Genomic DNA, 20,598 nt, shown 5'->3' with positions numbered 1-20,598 from the left:
CGGAGAAGCGTCACTCAAGTCCGAAATTGAATTTTTGAGGAATCATTTGCGAATCACTCTCTCAGATAATGGCACTCTCATCTTTCTGATGGAGATTATTTGAATTTATTTTGTGTTCCATGTCCAATTACATAAAAAGTCTAAGACAACACCGAAGTTAAAAAAAAAATCGGTTACAGGATATTTAATCGTAATGAAAATACGAAATTGTCGAAAATACCTTCATGTTTTCATGTGTTTCATCACTTTTATTTTAATAAAAGATTAATACAAATAGTAGTAAGCATTTTGGACATCTTACTGCGACAAATTGGGTAATTATTCACAAATTTTGGTGGAATTGAGATTACTTCTCCCGTGTAGCAGCATTTGACATTACTTTTGAAAATTTTTTAAATATTTTTCAAATTCCTACTTTAACTATGTTTCCCTCAATTAAGAAGTGACATAGTCTCGGTTCGTTATCATTCTGTTCTCAAATCAAGCTTGTGCGAATAACGTTAATATATCCGTTGCATTGTTAATTTTTCAATTTTTTCCTTAAAATTTCTTTTAGGAGAGCGAAAGGATATGATATTTTACGCAGAGCGTTCCCCAACTTTTAAATACAAACATGATTCACCTCTGAAACGATCAAATGTAGAGTTTCAAAAATGGAAATTCCCAATTTAACCAAAACCAAGTCAATTTCGCATTTTTCTTTCCACTCTCCTCTGCCCTTCCTCAACGAAACTTCTCCGCCCGACGAAACTCCCCATAACGTTTTTAGCAATGAGATGAGATTGAAAAGTGAGCAGCGGGATACAAGAAAACCATTACGCACTTAATTGGTGAGGAAAGGTACGAAAATAGTGTTGGGAGGCGCTAAGAGCGAATGACATTTTTTTTAACATCTTCCACTGAATTGGTTAAGAATCTTGACATCATCAATTAAGTGGGAAGACACTTTTAAAAAGGGAAATTTGACTACGCTACCCTTCATTGTGAGTGAGTCATCAATTTAAGATGGCTTGCGTTTATTATAGCAGCTGGCGATCGAAATGGACGAGCAAAGGGGAGTATGCGAATTTCTGAATGTTCGAAGCATCCGAATCGAATCGAAAAAGGCGCAGAATGTACTCATGTGGCATTTTAAGCAACTGAGAGTCGTCTCCTTCAGAAAGCGCACCCAAAATTATTCCAAGCATATTATCGCTCAAAATAGAATCAAATATGACGTTCAAAGTAATGTTTTTAAAGATAATACGGAATAAAGGAAGGAAGTTGTTGTGGCACTTACAGTTCGCGAAAGATTAATTAATTAAAGTCACGGTAGTTAAGGTCGTAATCGCGAATCAATCGCACGGTTAATTTTCGTAATTTTGCAAAACCACAATGGTTTTGCAAAATTGCGGAATGGTCTTGCATGCTTTCTTTGGTTTCATATCGTATCGAGGAACCACAAAATCATATGCGATCATCAACCAAGATTCCTCTAGTCTTATTACATAATGAACGATCGTAAACTGTTTTTTTCTAACTCGAAGCCTGAGCTGCAACATGGTCAACTTAATGATTACGAGTATTTGTTTTATAAATAAGTGAGATAAGCCCTGATAAATGCGAAAATTCCGTTTTAATTGCTACATCAATTTATAATTATACTTTTACAATACTTTTACTATACTTTTACAATATTTATAATTTACAATTCGGTAAATATGTAATACACATGTATATGTGAGCCACATATAATATAATTGTTTATTTCGAGTGGATATAGTTTCATTCATTCTTTATGAAACTTATTGTCCATAATTGGTCTCTTTCATACGTTTATGTATATTTTCAGATTAATTTTTTTAGCGCTGGTGAAATTTGGGCATCAAATATTATCAAGTACTTATCCAATCCTGTAGCAAATATTTGGATGCAGTTTGATAAAATTATGATAATTTAATGAAGCCATCATGCATTAAAACATTAAGTAACCCATGTTCTTCAAGTCAACACATGTCGAAATCCGTCACTATATTTCCCTACATGTATTTCAGTGTTCACTCTGAATATGAGTGACCCATTTAGTGGGTCTTTAGTGGAGCAGTTAAATCCCACAAAATCCCCGATATCTCTCAGTTGGCATTCAAGGGCGAACCCTGGGACCAAAACCAAGTATTATGCATCGAGAACGAAATTGGTCGATCAGCGGTGGAGCTGCAGGGAAGGAACCAATATCGTTAATCATGACCCACGGTCGATGTCAAAGGGCATTCTCGCAAGGCACGTGGGTGCACGATTCGTAGAGGGACAAAGGGACCGTGGGCCTCCGTTTTCCATCTCCGGGGGAAACCGCGGGTCGAGTCCGAGTCCCTCACCCTATCAAGGACTCGACGTGCCTTGTGATATAACCTTAGCTGTCAAATAACTGGCTAAACACCAATTTACTGCTTCCACCAAAGTGTTTAGAGGCTTGTATTCCTCTTCCATGTTTTAGAACCTCATCAATTTATTCAAGAACTGTTATTTACTTTATGTTTCTAATTCCTCCTTCTCTTTCTATCTCCATCCCTCAGCTCGTCTTCATTTCAACTATGTTTCACATTCTATACATTCACCTATTTCTTTACTTATCTATTTTCCACGTTGTCTAGCCCCACCGCCCATTCACAACTTCGGGGGTATATGATTCAATATCATTTCTAGAGGCGATTATTATTATTATGGGCAGTGTTTTATGAAAATACGAAATTTATTTCTCAGATGAATGTTTACTCAGTTAATTCTTGGTGAAGCTGTGCTCTCTCAAAAATATTATTTGGCGGCATATTGGTCGATGGAGGCATTTTCCTAGTGTACAAATATTTTATTATTTATGAGAAAAAATAAGACAGGAACAATCAAATAATTAATCTATGTTAATAGGGCATCAGCAGGAAGGTTGTGCGGCAAGATACTTTAATGCCAGGGACCACAAACAATTTATCAATTTTACAATTCACGTATTGTAAAACCACTCGCGTATATCAAGGGACAATTTTTCCTAGTTTTAAAAAGTGTAAAACCTCTTGTACGATGCCAAAAATACCCGATAATGAAGGAGAAAGCCATTGATAAAGTGGAGATATTTGGCCACGGGTTAGGATGAATGCAAAAGGAGAGTTTTTTTAATACGTTACGCATTTGTCAACTCATTCGAAAGGAGTAATTCGTTGTCGCGCAAAAAATTGTTTGTTTCATTCCATTCATATCGCATCAATGAGGATGAATGGAGATGAAAATTCTCAGTGTTACCACGACATTAATATTTTCGATGGCTTCATCGAGGGAATCCTTCGTAGCTAGCACACGTAATTTCGCATTCACTTATGACTGTTTCATTCTAAATGGGGCTCCGATTTGTTGGATGGCAGTAAACAAATTTTAATGGCCCCTCAACGGCCTCGGCATAACGAGGCGAAAAGAGCGACGGCGCTCGAGATTTGGCCGGGGGGATGGAGGGGGGACGAGAGGGAGGGAGCGGAATATAGTCGCGGCATGGAGGCGATCCCCAGGGAGCGAAATTCTCCGGCGTGAGGGCGGTGAGACGGAGGGAAGGGTGGAGAGGGGGAATTGGTGGAGGAGGGGAGCCTGGGGGTAGAAGATGGGGGGCGCATTTGTGGCTTAATTTGAATGATATCGAAGGCGGAAGTTCTGAATCACGAGCGCGTGGGAATTCGACTGTTTGCTCACCCGAAGCCCACAATCCAAGGGGTACAAAGGAAGAGGAGAGATGGTCCACCGCTCTTGATCTGCTCCAGGCGAATCTGGGGCTCGAATTGAGGGGCCCATCAGCCCTCTTTATCTACACTAGGCCGGAAATTTGCCCACGAAGGCGGGCCGCGTTCGAATACCAATTCAGAAGCGACCATATCGACGACCGCGACAAGGTTGTGGCCAAAGGAAAATATGAGAACAATGCCTGGATACAATCAAACTTGCCATCGTCAACTGATTCTGAAATAGTCATATTTTTTTGTCAATTGCGTTCACTTATATCACTTATATAATAAGGATCTACTTGTATCAATTATAATACTTATATCCATGATAATAGCTGAATGATGATACGAAATGGACGCGGTACTGTTTTGAGCATTTTTATAATTGGTGGTTCCCTATTGCGCGGCTATATTTGGAAAATATAATTGTGTGTAAAACATACCCCAAGATATCATAAGATCAGTTTTGGGTTGGCAAAAGGTCGGTGCTAATGTCGAGATTTTTTAAATGCCTTTTCAATTGCTTTCAGAACCTAACGATCCAACTTGTGTCTTTTGCGCATTTTTAATAAACTTGTTTTTTATAGTACTTACTCAAAAAACCCTTTCTCTCGTAATGCAGATATCAAGATCAACTTCTTTGGGCGTCAAGTAATACGTATGTCAGTTCGGGCAGGTGAGTGGATCAGTTTGCATCGAGCAGTACTTCACTTCGTTAATCTTACTTCCTTACTACTACTTCGTTACTTCACTTATGTTAATATTCACTTCATAAGCATTCCTGCCGTTCTCCTCTGCTGCCCTCTTGAGATAGATTCCGGCATACTTACATTACTACTCAACTTTTCTCATCTTGAATTCTGCAAAATCTTTGAATATAAGACAAGTCTTTTAATGCCTCCTATAAATCTATTTGGTTCAAATGCCACCCGTGTCATCACCAACATGAGCAAGAGTCATCTAACCGTAGATTAGTTTGACGGAGTTCTCCAAACATTGACTCCATTTTTTGCATCAATACCACACTTTATTTTGCATTCTTTGTAACTTTTATAATTGGTCCGGACGAATTTTCTCTCCTTATCTTTCTTAGTTAAAGCTTGACAAATTTCGGAGGACGTCATGCCTTTAGAAATTTGTCACACTAAAATATATCCGAAGAGCTATCCGAACACCTTTTTTAAAACTTCCTGCGAACGTTTATTTTTAATCAATAACTATTCTCAGCTCTTCATTTACATTAATCCTCTATTTAATACTCACTAACCTCATTTCAAGTGTCGTGGAACCTTCTCGGGCGGTTTCATGTTCAGGTCTGGTAATACCTTCGCACGTACAGGATGCTCTAATGTGATTTTCTGGGTACCAGAATATCTATAAAACGGTGAACCATTAGACAATAAAATAAACTTTACCATCCAGGCATGTCTAGTTATCGCAAGCCATAGGTTAATCAAGTACCATATGACTTCACCCTGCATCAATTGAAAAAAACCACTTGGTCGACGACGAATGCTCAAGTATTGTATTCTCAACTAGTATCACCTTTCAATCCAATAATTGCAGAGTGTAAAAATGATTAACCTTGACCGGGATTCGAACCCTAATCCCTCAATATCCGGTCGAGTGGTTTAGCTAGTTAAGCTAACGAGGTGTTCTCTTGAACTTTGGAGGACGCCTCGGTAGAGTAAGTGGCTAAAGCACTCGATCGGATATTGAGGGATCCAGGTTCGAATCCCGGTGAAGGTGAATGATTTTTACACTCTGAAATTATTGCATTGAAATGCATATTAGCGGATGACTCCACTAAAAGTTACTGTTGCGGCATGTCCCGCAGTTTATTTGTAATTATTATCACCTTATTTTTTTGGTTGCAAAAGCTTTTGCCGTTTTATGTACTTTATTTACTGCTAGATGACACTTACGTTCCATTAACCTCCCTAAATTAGTATTTGGACGCACCGGGTTCTTCCAATGCAGCCGCTTTTTGAGAAACGCGACATGGCGATATTTTCTTAGTCACGTATATAAGCTCCCTTGCATATCATCACCGTCACATATGGATGTACACCTACCTTCATTGAAGATCACGAGTTCTACTCCATACCGTTCTCGTCTCCTTAATATCTTTTACACTCGTTCTTAATTATAGTCTTTGGGGACAACAAAACACTCTTTTGTCATGCGAGAGGACACTCCTCTATCCTTCCAAATGGGCCGTAGTCTTGCTCTCCACGATTTTATCGAACGTGAATAAAGTCAGGAGATCTTGTTCCATCCTTTTATCTATTATACGTTTTTGGGGCAGACAATTCTTTTTCATCGTGCACCTGCCGTTCGTAAAACCAAAAATACACTATGATCGGAAAATTGTCAATAAAACACATCGCGTGCATCTGCTCCCAACTGCATTTTTAAATGCGACCTCGACAAACAACGAAAAACATGTGATACTCTTCGTCCTGTTTCATTTTTCTCGTGCCAAAAGCTGGATCATTCGGGGCATTTCCCTTCCGAGAAGACACGAGTTTGCATTCTCGGAAGGCTCTTCAGCGATTCCAGTCAAACGATAAGGAAATGTGCTCACATGTTAGAAATAATGACAGTTCTCATTGAGCTCGTAAATTCTTCGTCCGTGCCACATCTGCGCATCAGACGACCATCTGCGCCTCCGAATTGCCCGACCGATTATCCCCTCCCCCAACGAGACAAAATCTACCTCACCAGTAAAGTTAGCGATACACGTGGAGATTTCCATAGCCATTGATTTGAAGAGACTAAATCAGTGATCGCATTACGACATTTGCGCAAATAAAGTTAAGCAATATGATCGTAATTGTTTCAAACAATAGCTTCGATTAAAAACGCTCTTCTCGGCTAATATAATGCATCATGAGGGTAGTTTATCACCTTTCTGAAACTTGCATTACATGCATTTAACAGTGATAAAGCGTTAGCCTTCTTTTCGTACCTCAACAGCGATATCTCTTTAGCGAAGTATGTTATCCACAATGATTTCGAAATATTCAGGAACTCTATCCATTGAGAACACCTTGTCATTATTATTATTATCTAACGAGTGTTAAATCTGTGCATAGCCCTTGATCCCGGCAATATTTAAAAACCTGAATTTGATGTTGAATTTTAATACCGTTAGGTGAATCACAATCTTATTTTTATACTTGAAATTCTAAACTTGGAAAACGACATCTTTATTGCATAGACAACTTTGGCTATTGAACTACCAATGCACACATGGATTATTTTAAAAACGCTGCGCCACTTTTCCATGTAAGTGGAAAAAGCTTCTTTCACGTGGGAAACACAGATATCTATAAGATTTATCATTATCTTCTCAAGGCGGAACCTTGTCGCTGCAGCCATTGGTCTCCCTCCATTGCCTTTCTTTTCAGTTCGTCGTAGGTTGTAATACTCTCATAGTACATTTAATATAATCTATAAATTTCTTCCCTTGCCTTCCCCTTCCCTTTTTTCTTATTATTTTCGCCTTCATTATCATTATATTTTCCTTGAAAATTGTCATAAAACATTTTTTTCCATACTTGTATTTTCATGGGTACATTTATTGCACACATTGTGATAAGCATAATAATGACTTTAATGAATAGAATTATGATAGAAATAACTGCTTCGATTTTACAAGGTTGAATAACTCAACAATGCCCCCTAATAATAAAACGCGAAAGGTTCCATGAAAACAAATGACTGACAAAAAATATTGCTGTAATTAAAAATTTGCTTGAAGAGATACTGTGGTCGTTTCCGGAGAGTGTCTTGTGTTTGGGGAGAGAGGTTGGCAGAAGTCAATGGAGTGGCGGCGGCGGGATGCAGGTTTGGCCTTGCACGTGGCCCATTTTTCAAGTCCCTCCGGTGACATCTCTCTAGCAGAGTGATTTTTCGGGGATCTTAACTGAGGACGCAGGGAAAGGTTCCGGCCCAACCCGACGACCAGCTCGATTGTACACACTCCGCGGGGCTTTATACGCCATGTGAGTACATATGAAAACCAACCTCCGTGGTTGCGGAAATAAATGAGAGCTCTTGCATGCGATAGAGATTGCTCCCATTTATGCCTCAGCCCAAAAAATATTCAACTGCTCTTGTACTGAAGGCTCCATTTTAAAGTTTTTAACTTCATTCATTTTTAATGTTTAAGTACGAAGGAAGACACGTTTGTGGATGCCTCCTTAACGAACTTAAAGGATTCTCGTATTAAGTTATAGGTATATCTGACATACGATACTTGTGGAACGCGAGCTTTTGCTGAATTTGTTGACATGTTGACACTGGCTTACCAAAAAATATATTTTTATAAAACAGGTGTTTTTTCTTTTTCCGGCTTCGCTTTAGTCAAATCAACAGTGGTACTTGCGCCTTTCTTAATTTATTCCCCGCGTCACAACACCTTCCTCTTTCATTCCCATTTCACCACAGCAGAGGGACGATTCGAACATTAGCGCATCCATTCAGGCTCTCGCATTTGATTTCTCGTCTTGCACGGCGGAAAATAGACCAACAATTCTTTATTCAATCTTACTTAATCAATACTGTTGACACCAGGTATATTCACTACCACATTTCATACTAACAGATCGGAAATAATCAACTTGACTGTACATATTAATTGTAGTAATTCTTATTTATTGTTTTGGGTGTTTTTTAAGATACGTCATCAACTTCCTACTCAATTTATATGCTTCATAATTCGACGCAGTTCTCTAAATGCTCTTCTACTTAACCAATGCTCGTCTCCCAACCAATGAACTGGTTTACCTTCTCTACTTTTTGCCATCCAACTTTAATATTCATATTTCCGAATAAAATTGTGAAAATCGACGGATGTGGATTATCTAATGCCAAGTCCGTTAGTACGTTTAATGTTTAATGGGTATTGAAATCAAATGTACCAATTCCAGAAAGATGACGAAGCAAAAATCAAAAGACGGGCTGCATTTAACTGTGTATTAGGGTCACCAAAACCATAGGTGGACCCTGAATTATTATTCTCAGTGTCAGTGTCAAGTTTTTAGGTGAGAATTGCGAAGGTGGTATCGCTTTAGGAGGAACTTTTTTTTATAACACATCACCTTTTTCTTCCCGGTTATTCTTTCTTGAGCACGGGGTTAAATGCTTAGTAATTAACGGGGCAACTTAAATTAACTCTCGGACAGGTTGCCGTCATCGACGGCTTCACCCCGTCGTCGGCCAGCGTGTTCGTGGTTTTGCCGGGGTCTGATCGTCTTCTTCAAAAGTGCCCACAGAACTCAAAATTCATTTTCTTGTCGGTTGAATTCAACGTCACCCGAAAAATTGAGGCGAGTCAACAGGGACGAATGTGGACACCGATATACGTACTCTACCTACCTTGGCCAGAGGTCCCAAAATAATATCCTGGGAATCACTCTGCAATATTCTCGGAGTATTGCGCGCCATTAGTGCCTTTGGTTTTTTGAGGAATTTTCAGGGCCGCGCGACGTCGGCGCAATTACATCCGTTTCCTTTGAATAATTATCGATTGGCACAGGCGTCCCTTCCCATTCAAGCCCCTGTCCAGAGTCCCATTCCACTCACTCACTCTTCTACGGTCATGGATGCCTTAGTGTGTGTACGTACTTCTCCTCCCCTCCCGGCGTCGTTCCACTCTCACCATCCCCTCTAATTCCATCTCCTTCCGACCCATTCCAAAGGCGCACCCTCCCCACCTCTCTTCCCCACCCCCCTCTTCCTCTTCCCGCCAAACGCCCTGCCTGTCCCCTCCCCTCAAAACCCCCTCCTTCCCCGTCCCCCTCACATGCCGCGTGCACCGGTCCCTCGCCTCAGCCACGACCCCTTCTCCCGCCCCTCTACCTCCTCCTCCGCTCCCTCAGACGCCTCCCCTCTCGCTGAGCGTCCCTTGCCCACTCCTCCTCCCCCCCTCCCGGAGTCTATATAGTTCTGCTACATGACACCAGCGTCCTCACTCCGCCGGTATCCTCCGAGACCAGTCGTCGATCCATCCGAACGCCGCCGTCTTACTAGCTTACCTTCGCCGTTTGTGAAAACCCAAGTCACACATTCGCCATGGATTTCGCCGGGAAGAAGTACAAGATGATCTCCAGCGAGAACTTCGACGATTACATGAAGGCTCTCGGTGAGTCTTTTGTGTCAAATTTTTTAAAAGATTTATATCTTCCCAACCCACATTTTAGTTCCATGTAGTGCGTGTGTGTGTGTGTGTGTATTTGTGTATCGATAGTGTGGAGGAAGACTTGCGCGAAGTTTGTCCCGAGTGTCATTAGTTTTTTTTCAAATATATATTTTGCGTTCGAATCCGCGTCGGTGTAATATCGTGTGCCGTGCTCGCGTGTTTTGAGACGAGGGAATGAAATGGCCGAATGATTTTGGAAACCGGGCCGGCGAGTTTCATTTTTGGGGAAAACTTACGCGTGCGTGCGATTATCTACGGTTCATATTTTTTCTTTCGCGCACGCCTGTCGCCGAGTCGCGCGGTAACCCCTCCAGGCGATGGAACTACCTATTTCTCAGTTTCGTTAATTTTTCTTGGGAAACACCGTTTGGAATGGCGAGGAGAGGGAGGGATCGAGCGGGGAGGTGTGGCGTTTCTGGTCGTGCGTGACCCTACAGGAATTCCAATCTTCCCTTTCGCGCGGATTTTCAAGTTCACGGTCTCTTTCCCCCCCCTCCTCCTCTCTCTCCACCTCCACGACGTCCCTCACCAATCCTCTATAGCATTCCTTTTGGCCCACGAGGGACAAGCACACCTCCCACACGATCTGGGGCAGTGATTTTTTCAATTCTCGTGGCCCCCGGAAACTTAATGTTCACGAGTCTTAACTAACTCGTTGGGTTAAGTCGTCGACGTGAGCATTGGCGGTGGTTGGTTCCAACAGCGAAATAATGTGATCAGAATCCTCTCTCCACGCCGGAGGCTGTGCATGTGGGGGCGTTGTCGTGAAAGGAATGAGTACTCTCCCCCGGCCCCGTCAATCTACTTTGCAGCCGGTTCCGATTCATTTTCATACTCTTTTTTTCCTCCTTGGGTCATATTACTTAAACCGTTAGTTCTCCTGCGTTTATTTTCTTTCGGTGTGATCGATCAAGTTAGCTAGTAATTCAGGACTTACAATATACGCATGGTTTTAATTTCTGCCGAAGTAATAAAACGATTGATCTTAGATCGATGGAACTTTCGGATGCATTACTGTTAATCTTGTCACTAGATTCCGCTTAAAATGTTGGCAGTTTAAAAAAAATGCATTCTAGGCAATATCATTCGCGTCGGAACTATTGCTGTTGGAACTAGTCGATCCACCTTTCGGTCGAATGGGAACGTTATAGTTTTCTGTTAAGTGTCCATAATTTATTCAAGGGCTTGTTTCGCAGTATTCAAATAGATTCCAGGTACTTTGCCTCGTGTCATAGTTATCCTTAACAGGCAGACATGTAGTGCAGGCAGGCTATGGCTCTCATCCTCTCAACATAAGCCTCATTTTCCTGCTTACTAAGTCTGGCAGTTATATCTCCGAAATTCCATATCACGAGACGAACGGATGCCTAAGTTGGCGAGGGAATTTTGTACCGGAAGCAGTGGTGCGGTCCTAGTTTCCCTTTGTGGCGAATATTTCGTCTAGTTAAATTCCACTCATTATTATTCGGACCTTTTCCTGCGTGGAGGCTTGCGTAAAATGTTTGGGTAACTTGTAATAAAAAATGTACTCAATTATGTCCGTGGCTTCTAAATGACATGGGTGACGTAGCATTGTCGGCCCCGTAATGCCAATTTTATTCAAAGACCTTACTTAGGTCAAGAGGTTCCACTTGTTTGTGTGTTACAATTTTACTCGGACAACACGTAAAAAATGTGAATTTAACCCCAAGCTGAATTAGACTTCCCATTTTAAATGTATTTGCCTATAGGCCCTTTTTCTCACATTCATCATTTTTTCCCTTGTCGCAGGGTGCATTTCACTTGGCTATTGCATCGATGAAGAAATTTCGTTAGCGAGAGCAGTCTAATATGGTATTTAAATTATTTTCCGCATAAAACAGGTAATGGGTTCTAATCCAATGGTTAATTCTTGATTATTAGACTTGTCGATTCCTGCAGCATTACTTAATATTGTTCGACCGTGGTTGGCTCATGTTGGGGTAAAATTATTCTGGTGTTTTCTCACTCCCTGCCACACACCCTGGCGGCGGCTTGCAGAGTTTATATAAATAAAAAAGTGTAATTTTACTTTAAGCAAACGCACGGATGTTAATATTCATTTTTTGCCAATATTCTTTGATTTCTTTTACTGATTACTTTATTTCCACATTATCTCGTTCTCTGATAATTCCTCCCGTCCAATTAGTTCTTGCTCTGCGTAGCAGGGAGTTCTCGGGAAAATGTGAGTTGGCATTAGGAGCCCGTTCTGACATTGTTCTTTCTCTGGGTTCACATGCAGGTGAAGGCTCGACCGTGTTTCTCGAAATAGTTCTGCGGTATCATAATTAAGGTTTTCATTTTGAATCCTGGAACTAGGTTACATGCAGACTCGTGACTATTTTTCTGCTTTAATTAAATTTTCATAGATAAATTTAATCGCTCATGGTGATTTTCGAATCGCAATTTATCTCGCAGAATCCTTGAATGGCATCGATTCCTAATGGCCCGTATTGGGGACAGTTTATTTCTAGAGTAGTTCCGCTAAATTCTCAAAATGAAATGTGGGTCTCTATTGCCCTCCTTAGAGACGGTGGATGAAATGACTACTAATGCACACAGCGCTGGATGGATCGAAGAGTCGGCCGACCCCGTGTCTTTCAACTAGTCACTTGATTATTCTCAATTTTCAATTGCTCCCTTGTCTTTGTATCGGAATGGCGGGGATAGGAGGGGGTTGGGTGCGTTAGACGACGAAGGGGCCGTTGACCGCGCGTGCAATTTCAGCAATTAAATTTCTCCGTCGCGGTCTCCTCCTCATGGAAGGCATGGAATTTCTTCTTTAGAATCCTTTCCGGGAATAGACCTGGAGCAAAATGTATTCATCTCTAGATTTTCTCTTGACCCTCCCACCCATGCCTGACGTTAGCTATTTAAGATTTTTTTAAATATTGGAGAGAGAAGTTGGCGAATATACACATAGCCAATGTGTACTGCACTTGCTTCCATAGCTTTAGGTCAGTCTTTTTGCCTTGGGATGAGATTGAAGTCGAAGATTCATGTGACCCTTCTTTAAGACACCTCGAGTAATCCGTAATACTGAAACTTCGTATTTGGGGGAATGAAAAAAATGGAAGATTGTGACGGCACTATCTTGGGGCAAGGAATAAATGAAAAAATTGATGAATGATGCGAAATTTAGAATGTCTATGCTTAAAATCGGGAAATGTTAGATTTTTAAACTTTCTTTACAAATCAGCGTATTAAAATCTACATCCAACTTGATGGGCCGCCCTGAAAACACTCAATCGCATAAAACGTAATTAATTATAAATTTGGAAACTTTTAATGCCCTTATCGTATCATACCTAAATTGCACATGCTATTTTTTAATACTTCGGCAATGGAATAAATATTGACGCCCTGCGTGAGTTTCGTTCAAGTTTTCAAAAGATTCCTTTATTCCGTGCACTTACAAACTTAAAAATGTTACTTTTTATTTCGTAAGGGCCTTGTCATGAAGCTATGGTTAGTATCAATCGTAAGGGAGGAAATATTTTAGATGAGGGATTATTCTTGACTGCATTGACTGAATTCGAGTGAGACAATATCTTTGAAAACTGCCCTCGTGTCCTCGGGTGGGGGGATCACTTCTTGAAATTTCCAGTGCCAGTCGCTTTATTCCGCCGCGTCAGTGTCTCCCCTCCCCCCCATCATTCCCACAGTACTTATCTTTTTGTTTTCTTCTCGCCGGCTTGGTTCATTCCAATTCTACTTGCTAGAGGACGGCCAGATAAAGATTTCGTTTCCGGTCTCCGCTAAATAGCACCGGCCCCCACGTGATTATCCACAACAGGCCCGGAAATAAGAATGAAGTCCTTTGTATAGACCCCACGGGGACGGGTATTAATTCTTTGATGGAGGGGGTCGTCCGCCTTGAGGGGAGGCTCCTAATCTTGAAGATTCCCGGCTCGCCGCGTCTGGTGTCGACCGCTGTGTTGTCTCCCCGAGTGGGAGGACAGGGTCCTGCTGCATCAGCAGTTACTCGCTCTTGATGTTGTATAGAACTCTCAATGGAATCAAAGTAACTCTCCGTCCACTACTTAAGGACTTACATGAACTGCTATTGTCTTTGGGGCGCCTCTTTAGCCTCTTATCGTTTGGCGGTATCTTCCACACCTTTCCACGTCCCTAAGAATTCCATATCTTCTCCTCTTTCCTTCTTATCGTATCGTATTTATTGGCAATTCCTGCTCCCCTTGATTTTCTCTGAAATATCATTTTAATCAGACATTTACTTTATATTTTCTAGCGGTTGTGTATACTTTGGAAAAGTCTGACCCGTATAGAGGCACGTGTATACTAACTAGACACTTACTTGGCTAACCAGTTTCTAAAGGGGAAATTGGTATTGTCATTAGCCGATTCACCTTATTGCCAAGGAACTCATTTCAAGTTTGAATGAAACCGGAAAAACATGAATGTTTTAATCTAGCCCATTCCTAAAAATTCTGGAATGAACTGATGCACGTGTGATAAAAGGTCATTGCTTCAAAATTGATTTTTCGTGCCTGTGCTAATGAGTTCAGTCGTTAATTTTATTCGAAGCTTCGAATAGCGGTGGCGAATAACTCAAGTTAAGTTCACTCATCCTTCAATATTAGCGGGAACTAATATTTACAGATTCTGTTGTTTTTCTGTACGATAACTTACACACTCTTAACAAGAAGGCATGACTCTCCGGGCGAAAGCATGTTTGATACCTGAATTTTACTACCAGGGTCTTCGCTCATTACGGGGAATGTGTGCATGAGTGTATGGGGAAGTGTTCCCTGGATGCACTCGTGGGGGAGTGAGAGCGGGGCTGACAATGGTCGTTCTGTCATCAGATTCCCTCGCCGCGGGGTTTATAATTAGAGGTGCACGAATTTTTGCAATTCGGTGTACGCTCTCTCCTCCTGTCAATTTCCCTCGAGTATTTTTTGGTTGAGGAGGGGTTTAACTGGGGTAGTGTAGTCTTGTCTTTAGATTCCGTTAGGCGGGAGAGAACTTTCTCTCGGGCCTTCGGCGCGTTACTCATCCGCGCACCCCGTCATCCCCCGGTAAGTTCCAATCTTCATTCCGCGGTTCAACCCCTTGTTTTCCAGTCTCATCATCCCAAGCCCCCCTTAAGTGCCTTCGGTCAGACGCCTCTGAATCGTCTCCCAGTTAGTCACGTTTCGCGAGTCAGCCCACTCTCAGGCGACCTTTCCAGACGCCGCCGTCTCTCTCCTCCCCCGCTCCCCTCCTTCGCCCCTGGCCCTGAAACCGGACTCTCGTCTCTTGTATTCGTGCATTTTCTCTAGATCCGCACAGGGTTCTGAATTTCTCTTAACTTTCACTTGACCGGAAAAAATAACCACTTGAAAGAGGGGACTCATTCCTCCAGCTCGACCGGGCGATTTTGCGTCACTTTGATCGTGCATTTCACAAAATGGATATCCTGAATATTTCAAAAAGTATACCTTGTATCAACCTACTATAACTAGGATGTATTAGGAGAGTATCGGGGAGAAGTGATGAAAAGGTCGGGGAAAATTCTCGACTAACGCTGGTTAGACCTCATTTAGAACAAGCTGAAAGTACTTTGGCACGGGATCCTCGTGAAGTTGATTGCCGAATTGGATCGCGTGTAGCGTGGCGTTGGCGAGGGAAATTGGTAAAACTTTGAGATGGATAACTGGGTAGCCCATGAAAATTATTAAAGTATCTAGGTTGGGAATCGCTCACGGAGCGAAGATTAAATTACAGATTCTCTTCCGTAAATTGTAAAGGTATTTTAATTCATTTTAGTTAGTGAGTCTTCGTGTCGTCCGTTTTGCCTACAGCTCCTCTCTAGAGAATTGTACCTTACTGCAATACCGTAGTTCTTATATCTGGAGTTCTTATTTCTTATTAGAATTATTTTACAAAATCCGAAACTAAATATTTGGAAAAACTTAATTTTTTGGTGTTGCATTGGTGTGTAATCACCCCCTGCCTCACCCCAGCGGTGACATACGCAAGTGCATGATGTATGTGCTAGAGGCATTATCACTCGAAATGATAGCCTTATCGAGGGCGACGACCTCCGTAAGTCTCCTTCGCCCAGTGGTGATATCCCTGCCATTGTTCTGCCTCAGCAATATCCTGTCAAATATTCAATTGTAGTTCAGTGCAGAATTAGATTCGCGATATTTTACTTAAAACTTATTAAATTACGTAGATGAAATGCATAATACTTGGATTTAGAATTCACTTTTTGACGAATCAATGCTTGAGAGTAAATTTTGAACTTCAGGGTTATGTTTCCAACAGTCGTGTACTAACTTAAACGTTACCTCAAAGCCTATATAATTTTTTACATTAACATACTTAACACCCTCGGCCTATCAAATGAAAATCGGTCGAGTGTTGGAATAATAATCTCGCCTCGTGTATTCTAAGATGATTTCCCTACAAGAATATTCTTGTATTAGGTTTCGCCACGGTAAGTCATCGCCGGGTTACTTGGACAAGTTTTATTTCAAGATTGAGAAAGATTTTTTGTTGTTCGCTCGCTCCGCTCTCTGTGAAGGTGCAGCAAAAACTTAGGTCGAGCAACATCAAATGAATGAATGTATGCATGCATGTGGCCATGTCACGCGACCGACGCCGCTTGCTAGCCATATTCGATATTTTTTACCGCCCGGCGTCTTCTGCCGTTGTAAAGTCAGCCGTTCGCGAGACCAGAATTTCAAATACGAGACGACGCAATCGTCCTCCCCCCCACCACTCCTGCTCACTGACAAACTCCTTCCCATTTCTAGTCTATAGTTTCTCCTTATACTGGTTCGTTAACTCTAGTTTGATCATCCCAGGGCGCCTTCAGGACCACTGCGAAGATAAACATTATCTGGATGTAGTTGACCTGTCCTTGACATTTGCCGGGTCCAATTTTTTGGGACAGTGGCAATGGTTGCGATATCATTTTCCCTTAAACATCGAACTACAGTTATTTCGAGCCGTTTTTGTTCAGGCATGAGTTTCACACCTCGCCTAGGGCCAGGGTGCATTCCAATGCCCCTCCCTGTTCACTGAAGCCTTTCTCTCAGAGCGGATCAAATGCATGCCCTACTAGTCGGCATTGATGTGCGGCATGAGGTACTCGATGAAATTAATTGAAGAAATTATTTGCGTGGAATTAAACTGCTTCGTCTCAAGTTTTGAATGTTCTTCTACATCTACAACCATACCCTGCGAGCCACCAAAAAGGTGTGGCAGGGAGTTCTTAACACGCCTCGTTCTCCACCCTGTTCAATATCTATGCGACAAGTTTTAACCGATATTGTAGAAGTATAACTGAATTGAACCATGATTCAAACGGAAAACTGTGGAAACTAAAAGTGAACGGATGAGTTTTTCACTCGGATCAGGGAGGGAGGTAGTCAGTCACAAGAAATCTTAAGATATTGCTTAAATTCCCCATTCAACCTTAGGCCAAGCCTGAAATAATTGCCCAATTTTAATCTCGCGTGCCGGGAAAGAATAACAGATCATATCATAGTCCTCAACCCTTGATTCTTTTAGAATATCTTTTAGTCGTATCGTAATCATTAATGAGACTGCAGCTGCCAAGTTAATATGGGGGTTCTGTGTGCATTTAACATTTAAAACATTCACAACAGGCTGCCTTGTGTGAATGCATTAGTGGAATCTAACGGGAACTCGTGTTTTTTGTCCCAGTTTCGGGTAGCCCCCTACCTCCCCTCCCGCACTCCCCGCCCCGTTCTTCCCTCACTTCCCTCATTCGCCTGCACCTCGTAACCACGATTTCTTCCAGCCTCTGAATCTCCATTACCCTCGAGCGCGGGGCAAATGTGCATCCTGTGTCCCGGGATCGAACGCCATCCACTCGCACCTCCATCCTCGTGATGACACCCCAGCCGACTCCCAAGTAAACGGTTGACTTTTTGTTTTCTTTTAGTGGCTAATGAGTACTCGAACAAGGTTCTTCGTACTCAATTGACTCGAAGATGTCCTAGATTTTTTCGAATTAAATTGGTGTAATTTCTGTCCTCGCGCTATCATTCGTCCTCTCATTATCGAGGTGGCTTAATAGTATTTCGCATGGAATCTACGCCTACATAATAATACCCCACAAGTCGTCGCAAGGGCGTCTGGCGGTGGGTGTTGGTCACCAGCTGAGCATGATGCGTATGTCCGGATGATGAACCGTTCATTTGGTCTTAAAATTACGTAAATATTGCAGTCGCTACAATTCAAACTAATTTTCTTTTTCTTTAGGGTAAGTTGTGTATTAGCAAGAAAATATTTAAAATTGAATCGAGACCACTTGATTAATTAACAAAGGTGGGACTCTAGGATCATATCAGTCAGCCTGGATAATATATAAACGCATTAGCGTAATAACGGCCTAATAAACTGGCCATGAAATGGTGTTTTTCATTATTGGTGAATAATGAATGTTAATATATTTTGAGATGCCATGAATATTATTCTCTTGAAAAGTGGTTGGAAATCATTGTCCAGTGATGGTACTGTGATTTGGTTTGCGTGGAATGGAATACCTATTCGCATGAGGGAATCCTCGTCGGCTATTTAGTTTTGCTGAGAGATTTATTTTAATTCGAAATTCCGAGGTGGCCATTAAGGAGGCGATGCTTTGATCAGTGTTGTCGCGCACTCGGGTGCTTCCTTGTTATTTCCGACGGCGTTGTCCAAACGTGGGCCGGGCGTTGCACCTCGCGGGCTTCTCACAGTTCCCCACTAACCCCCACCCACCTCCACTCTCCTCCCGCTACTTCGCGTCGACCAGTGACGTCACATTCAACCCTCCCACGTCCTTTCGAGCCCCTTCCCCCTACACTCGCATTGCCACCTTCGAGCAATCCGGCGTCACAACCTTTTCCCCCCCTCCGGTCCGCTTAAGTTTCGTGCCCGTGCACTTGTGGTGAGTGTAGCCAAATGGTATAATTTACCCGTCTGGCATTCTCCACACACTTCTTTTCACTACCTCCCTTTCTTTTCACTCCGTTGCACGCCTCGCGACCGAAGCGGCGGATGTGAAGTTCCCAGATGGATGTATTCACGAAGATTCCGCTTTGGTGAAATTCTATTTTTGTGCCAAATTTAGTACCAAAATTAGGCTATGCTTCGTGACGTATCTCCGCTCCTCCCACCTCTCGTTTGTATCTTAATGAGACTGCAAATTACTACTTGGCCAGTTTTATTGGCTGGAAAATCAAATATTGCACCAGCTAACCGATGGCATGGGATTGTTTAGGTCAGAGGAGGAGTAAGTTTTCAATTGCCACTTTAATGCTATCACCCACCCTCTTCCTCCTCCCCCATTGACCTCTGGTGACTACTTGGGAATATTTCGCGATCATCGGACGCTGCCACGACTAAACTACTCACGCCCGATTTGTACCGTGGATTTAAAAGAATTTACCAAGATTATTCAAGGTCACCGAAAATTTTTTCATTTCTTCCAATTTTCACTTAAGGTTAAAACTTCGTGATCCTCCTAGGTTAACTCTTCATCCTGCCAGGCTCTTCGTGTGGCCAATGACTGTGCATCTCATTGGTAACTTGTTTCTCTTTAATCGGCACCTAGTTTTTATTTTAATGTTCTGGAATCACTGCGACGCAGAGAGAACGTAATTTTTCCTCAATCCCCTAATATTTTACTCTTTTCTTTTTGAACGTGGTTGCAGAAGTACGCGGTCTAGGACAGTCATAAAAAGTAAGAAATTTCTGGGTTAAGGCTGAATATTATATTACGACAGCAGAAGACTTATTTGGGGTTAGATTCATCGGTGATGCAACAATAGTTAACTTTGCGTCCTGACGATTTCGGCATGGACGCTAAATCCCAATGGATTGCTCGAGTTTGACATCCGTGGTTTTTGTAAACAAACGATCCTCGCTTCATCAGTTTCTGAAATATTATGGCTGCCACTTCTTCGCCGTATTCGTCACACTTGCTTCACAAAACTCGCACGATTATATAACGAATAGGAAGTGGTTTCCCTGGCACGAGATTTCTTGTTTGTTTTTCAATTCTCGACTTAAGGTCAACATTCGTCTCGTGGTTCCTTCGACAAAGAGCAGCTTTAAGGCTATCGTGCGCAAATAAATATCCTCCCGGTTTGACACCTGCAAGTTGACGCGTTCGACCCTTAAAGTGATTTGTGGTGGAAACACAAACATGGTGGCAGAAGCCAGACAAATCTTGTGGTGTCGAAATTTATGGAAACAAACGAAACGTGCTTGCAAAGGGTTAAGTGAGTGATTGGGTACATCGGATAAAAGTTCAAAACCATGTATTGAAGCAAAGATCGTGGGTATCAACTAAAGTCCTCCTCTAGTTCACTGTTTTGGCGTTTAGGGTGCGCAGTATATGTTTCGATTCGGATTAGTACCGTAGTATGCGTGAAATGGTATTTATTCTCGGGTTCCCTCATGGAGTGCTTTGAATCCGCACTCTTTTGAGATTCATTTCATCCTCGCAAATCCGTGCATTCTGAGACGTGTGACGGCTCTCATTGCAATAAGTTTTCCATTTTCGATTTACAACGCTCGGATTTGACACTGGCAGTTGACCTGATCGGGCCTGCGATGCATTGCAACCACTCGACGGAATGCACCGTCAACTCGATTCTCATTGCTTCG

General features: G+C 42.1%; 1 protein-coding gene across 2 annotated transcripts in view; it reads left to right on the top strand.

The window, feature by feature from the left end:
- fabp (fatty acid binding protein) overlaps nucleotides 1-20,598 on the top strand; it is an 88,638-nt gene that overhangs the window by 52,180 nt on the left and 15,860 nt on the right. Inside the window, exon 1 of one of the 2 annotated variants that reach the window (XM_071592131.1) lies at nucleotides 9,706-9,888. The exons of the other annotated variant lie outside the window; for it this stretch is intronic. Coding sequence (XP_071448232.1) covers nucleotides 9,819-9,888 — 70 coding nt within the window. The 5' untranslated portion in view covers nucleotides 9,706-9,818. Of the gene's footprint in view, nucleotides 1-9,705; nucleotides 9,889-20,598 lie in introns of those variants that run through there. 2 annotated transcript variants of the gene reach the window in all.

The sequence above is a fragment of the Hetaerina americana genome, unplaced genomic scaffold (genome assembly GCF_022747635.1).
Source record: "Hetaerina americana unplaced genomic scaffold, ioHetAmer1.1.p SCAF_5, whole genome shotgun sequence".
Taxonomy (NCBI): Eukaryota; Metazoa; Arthropoda; class Insecta; order Odonata; family Calopterygidae; genus Hetaerina; species Hetaerina americana.
The sequence above is the reverse complement of the archived record's forward strand: the minus strand, read 5'-3'. Positions and strand labels throughout refer to the sequence as shown.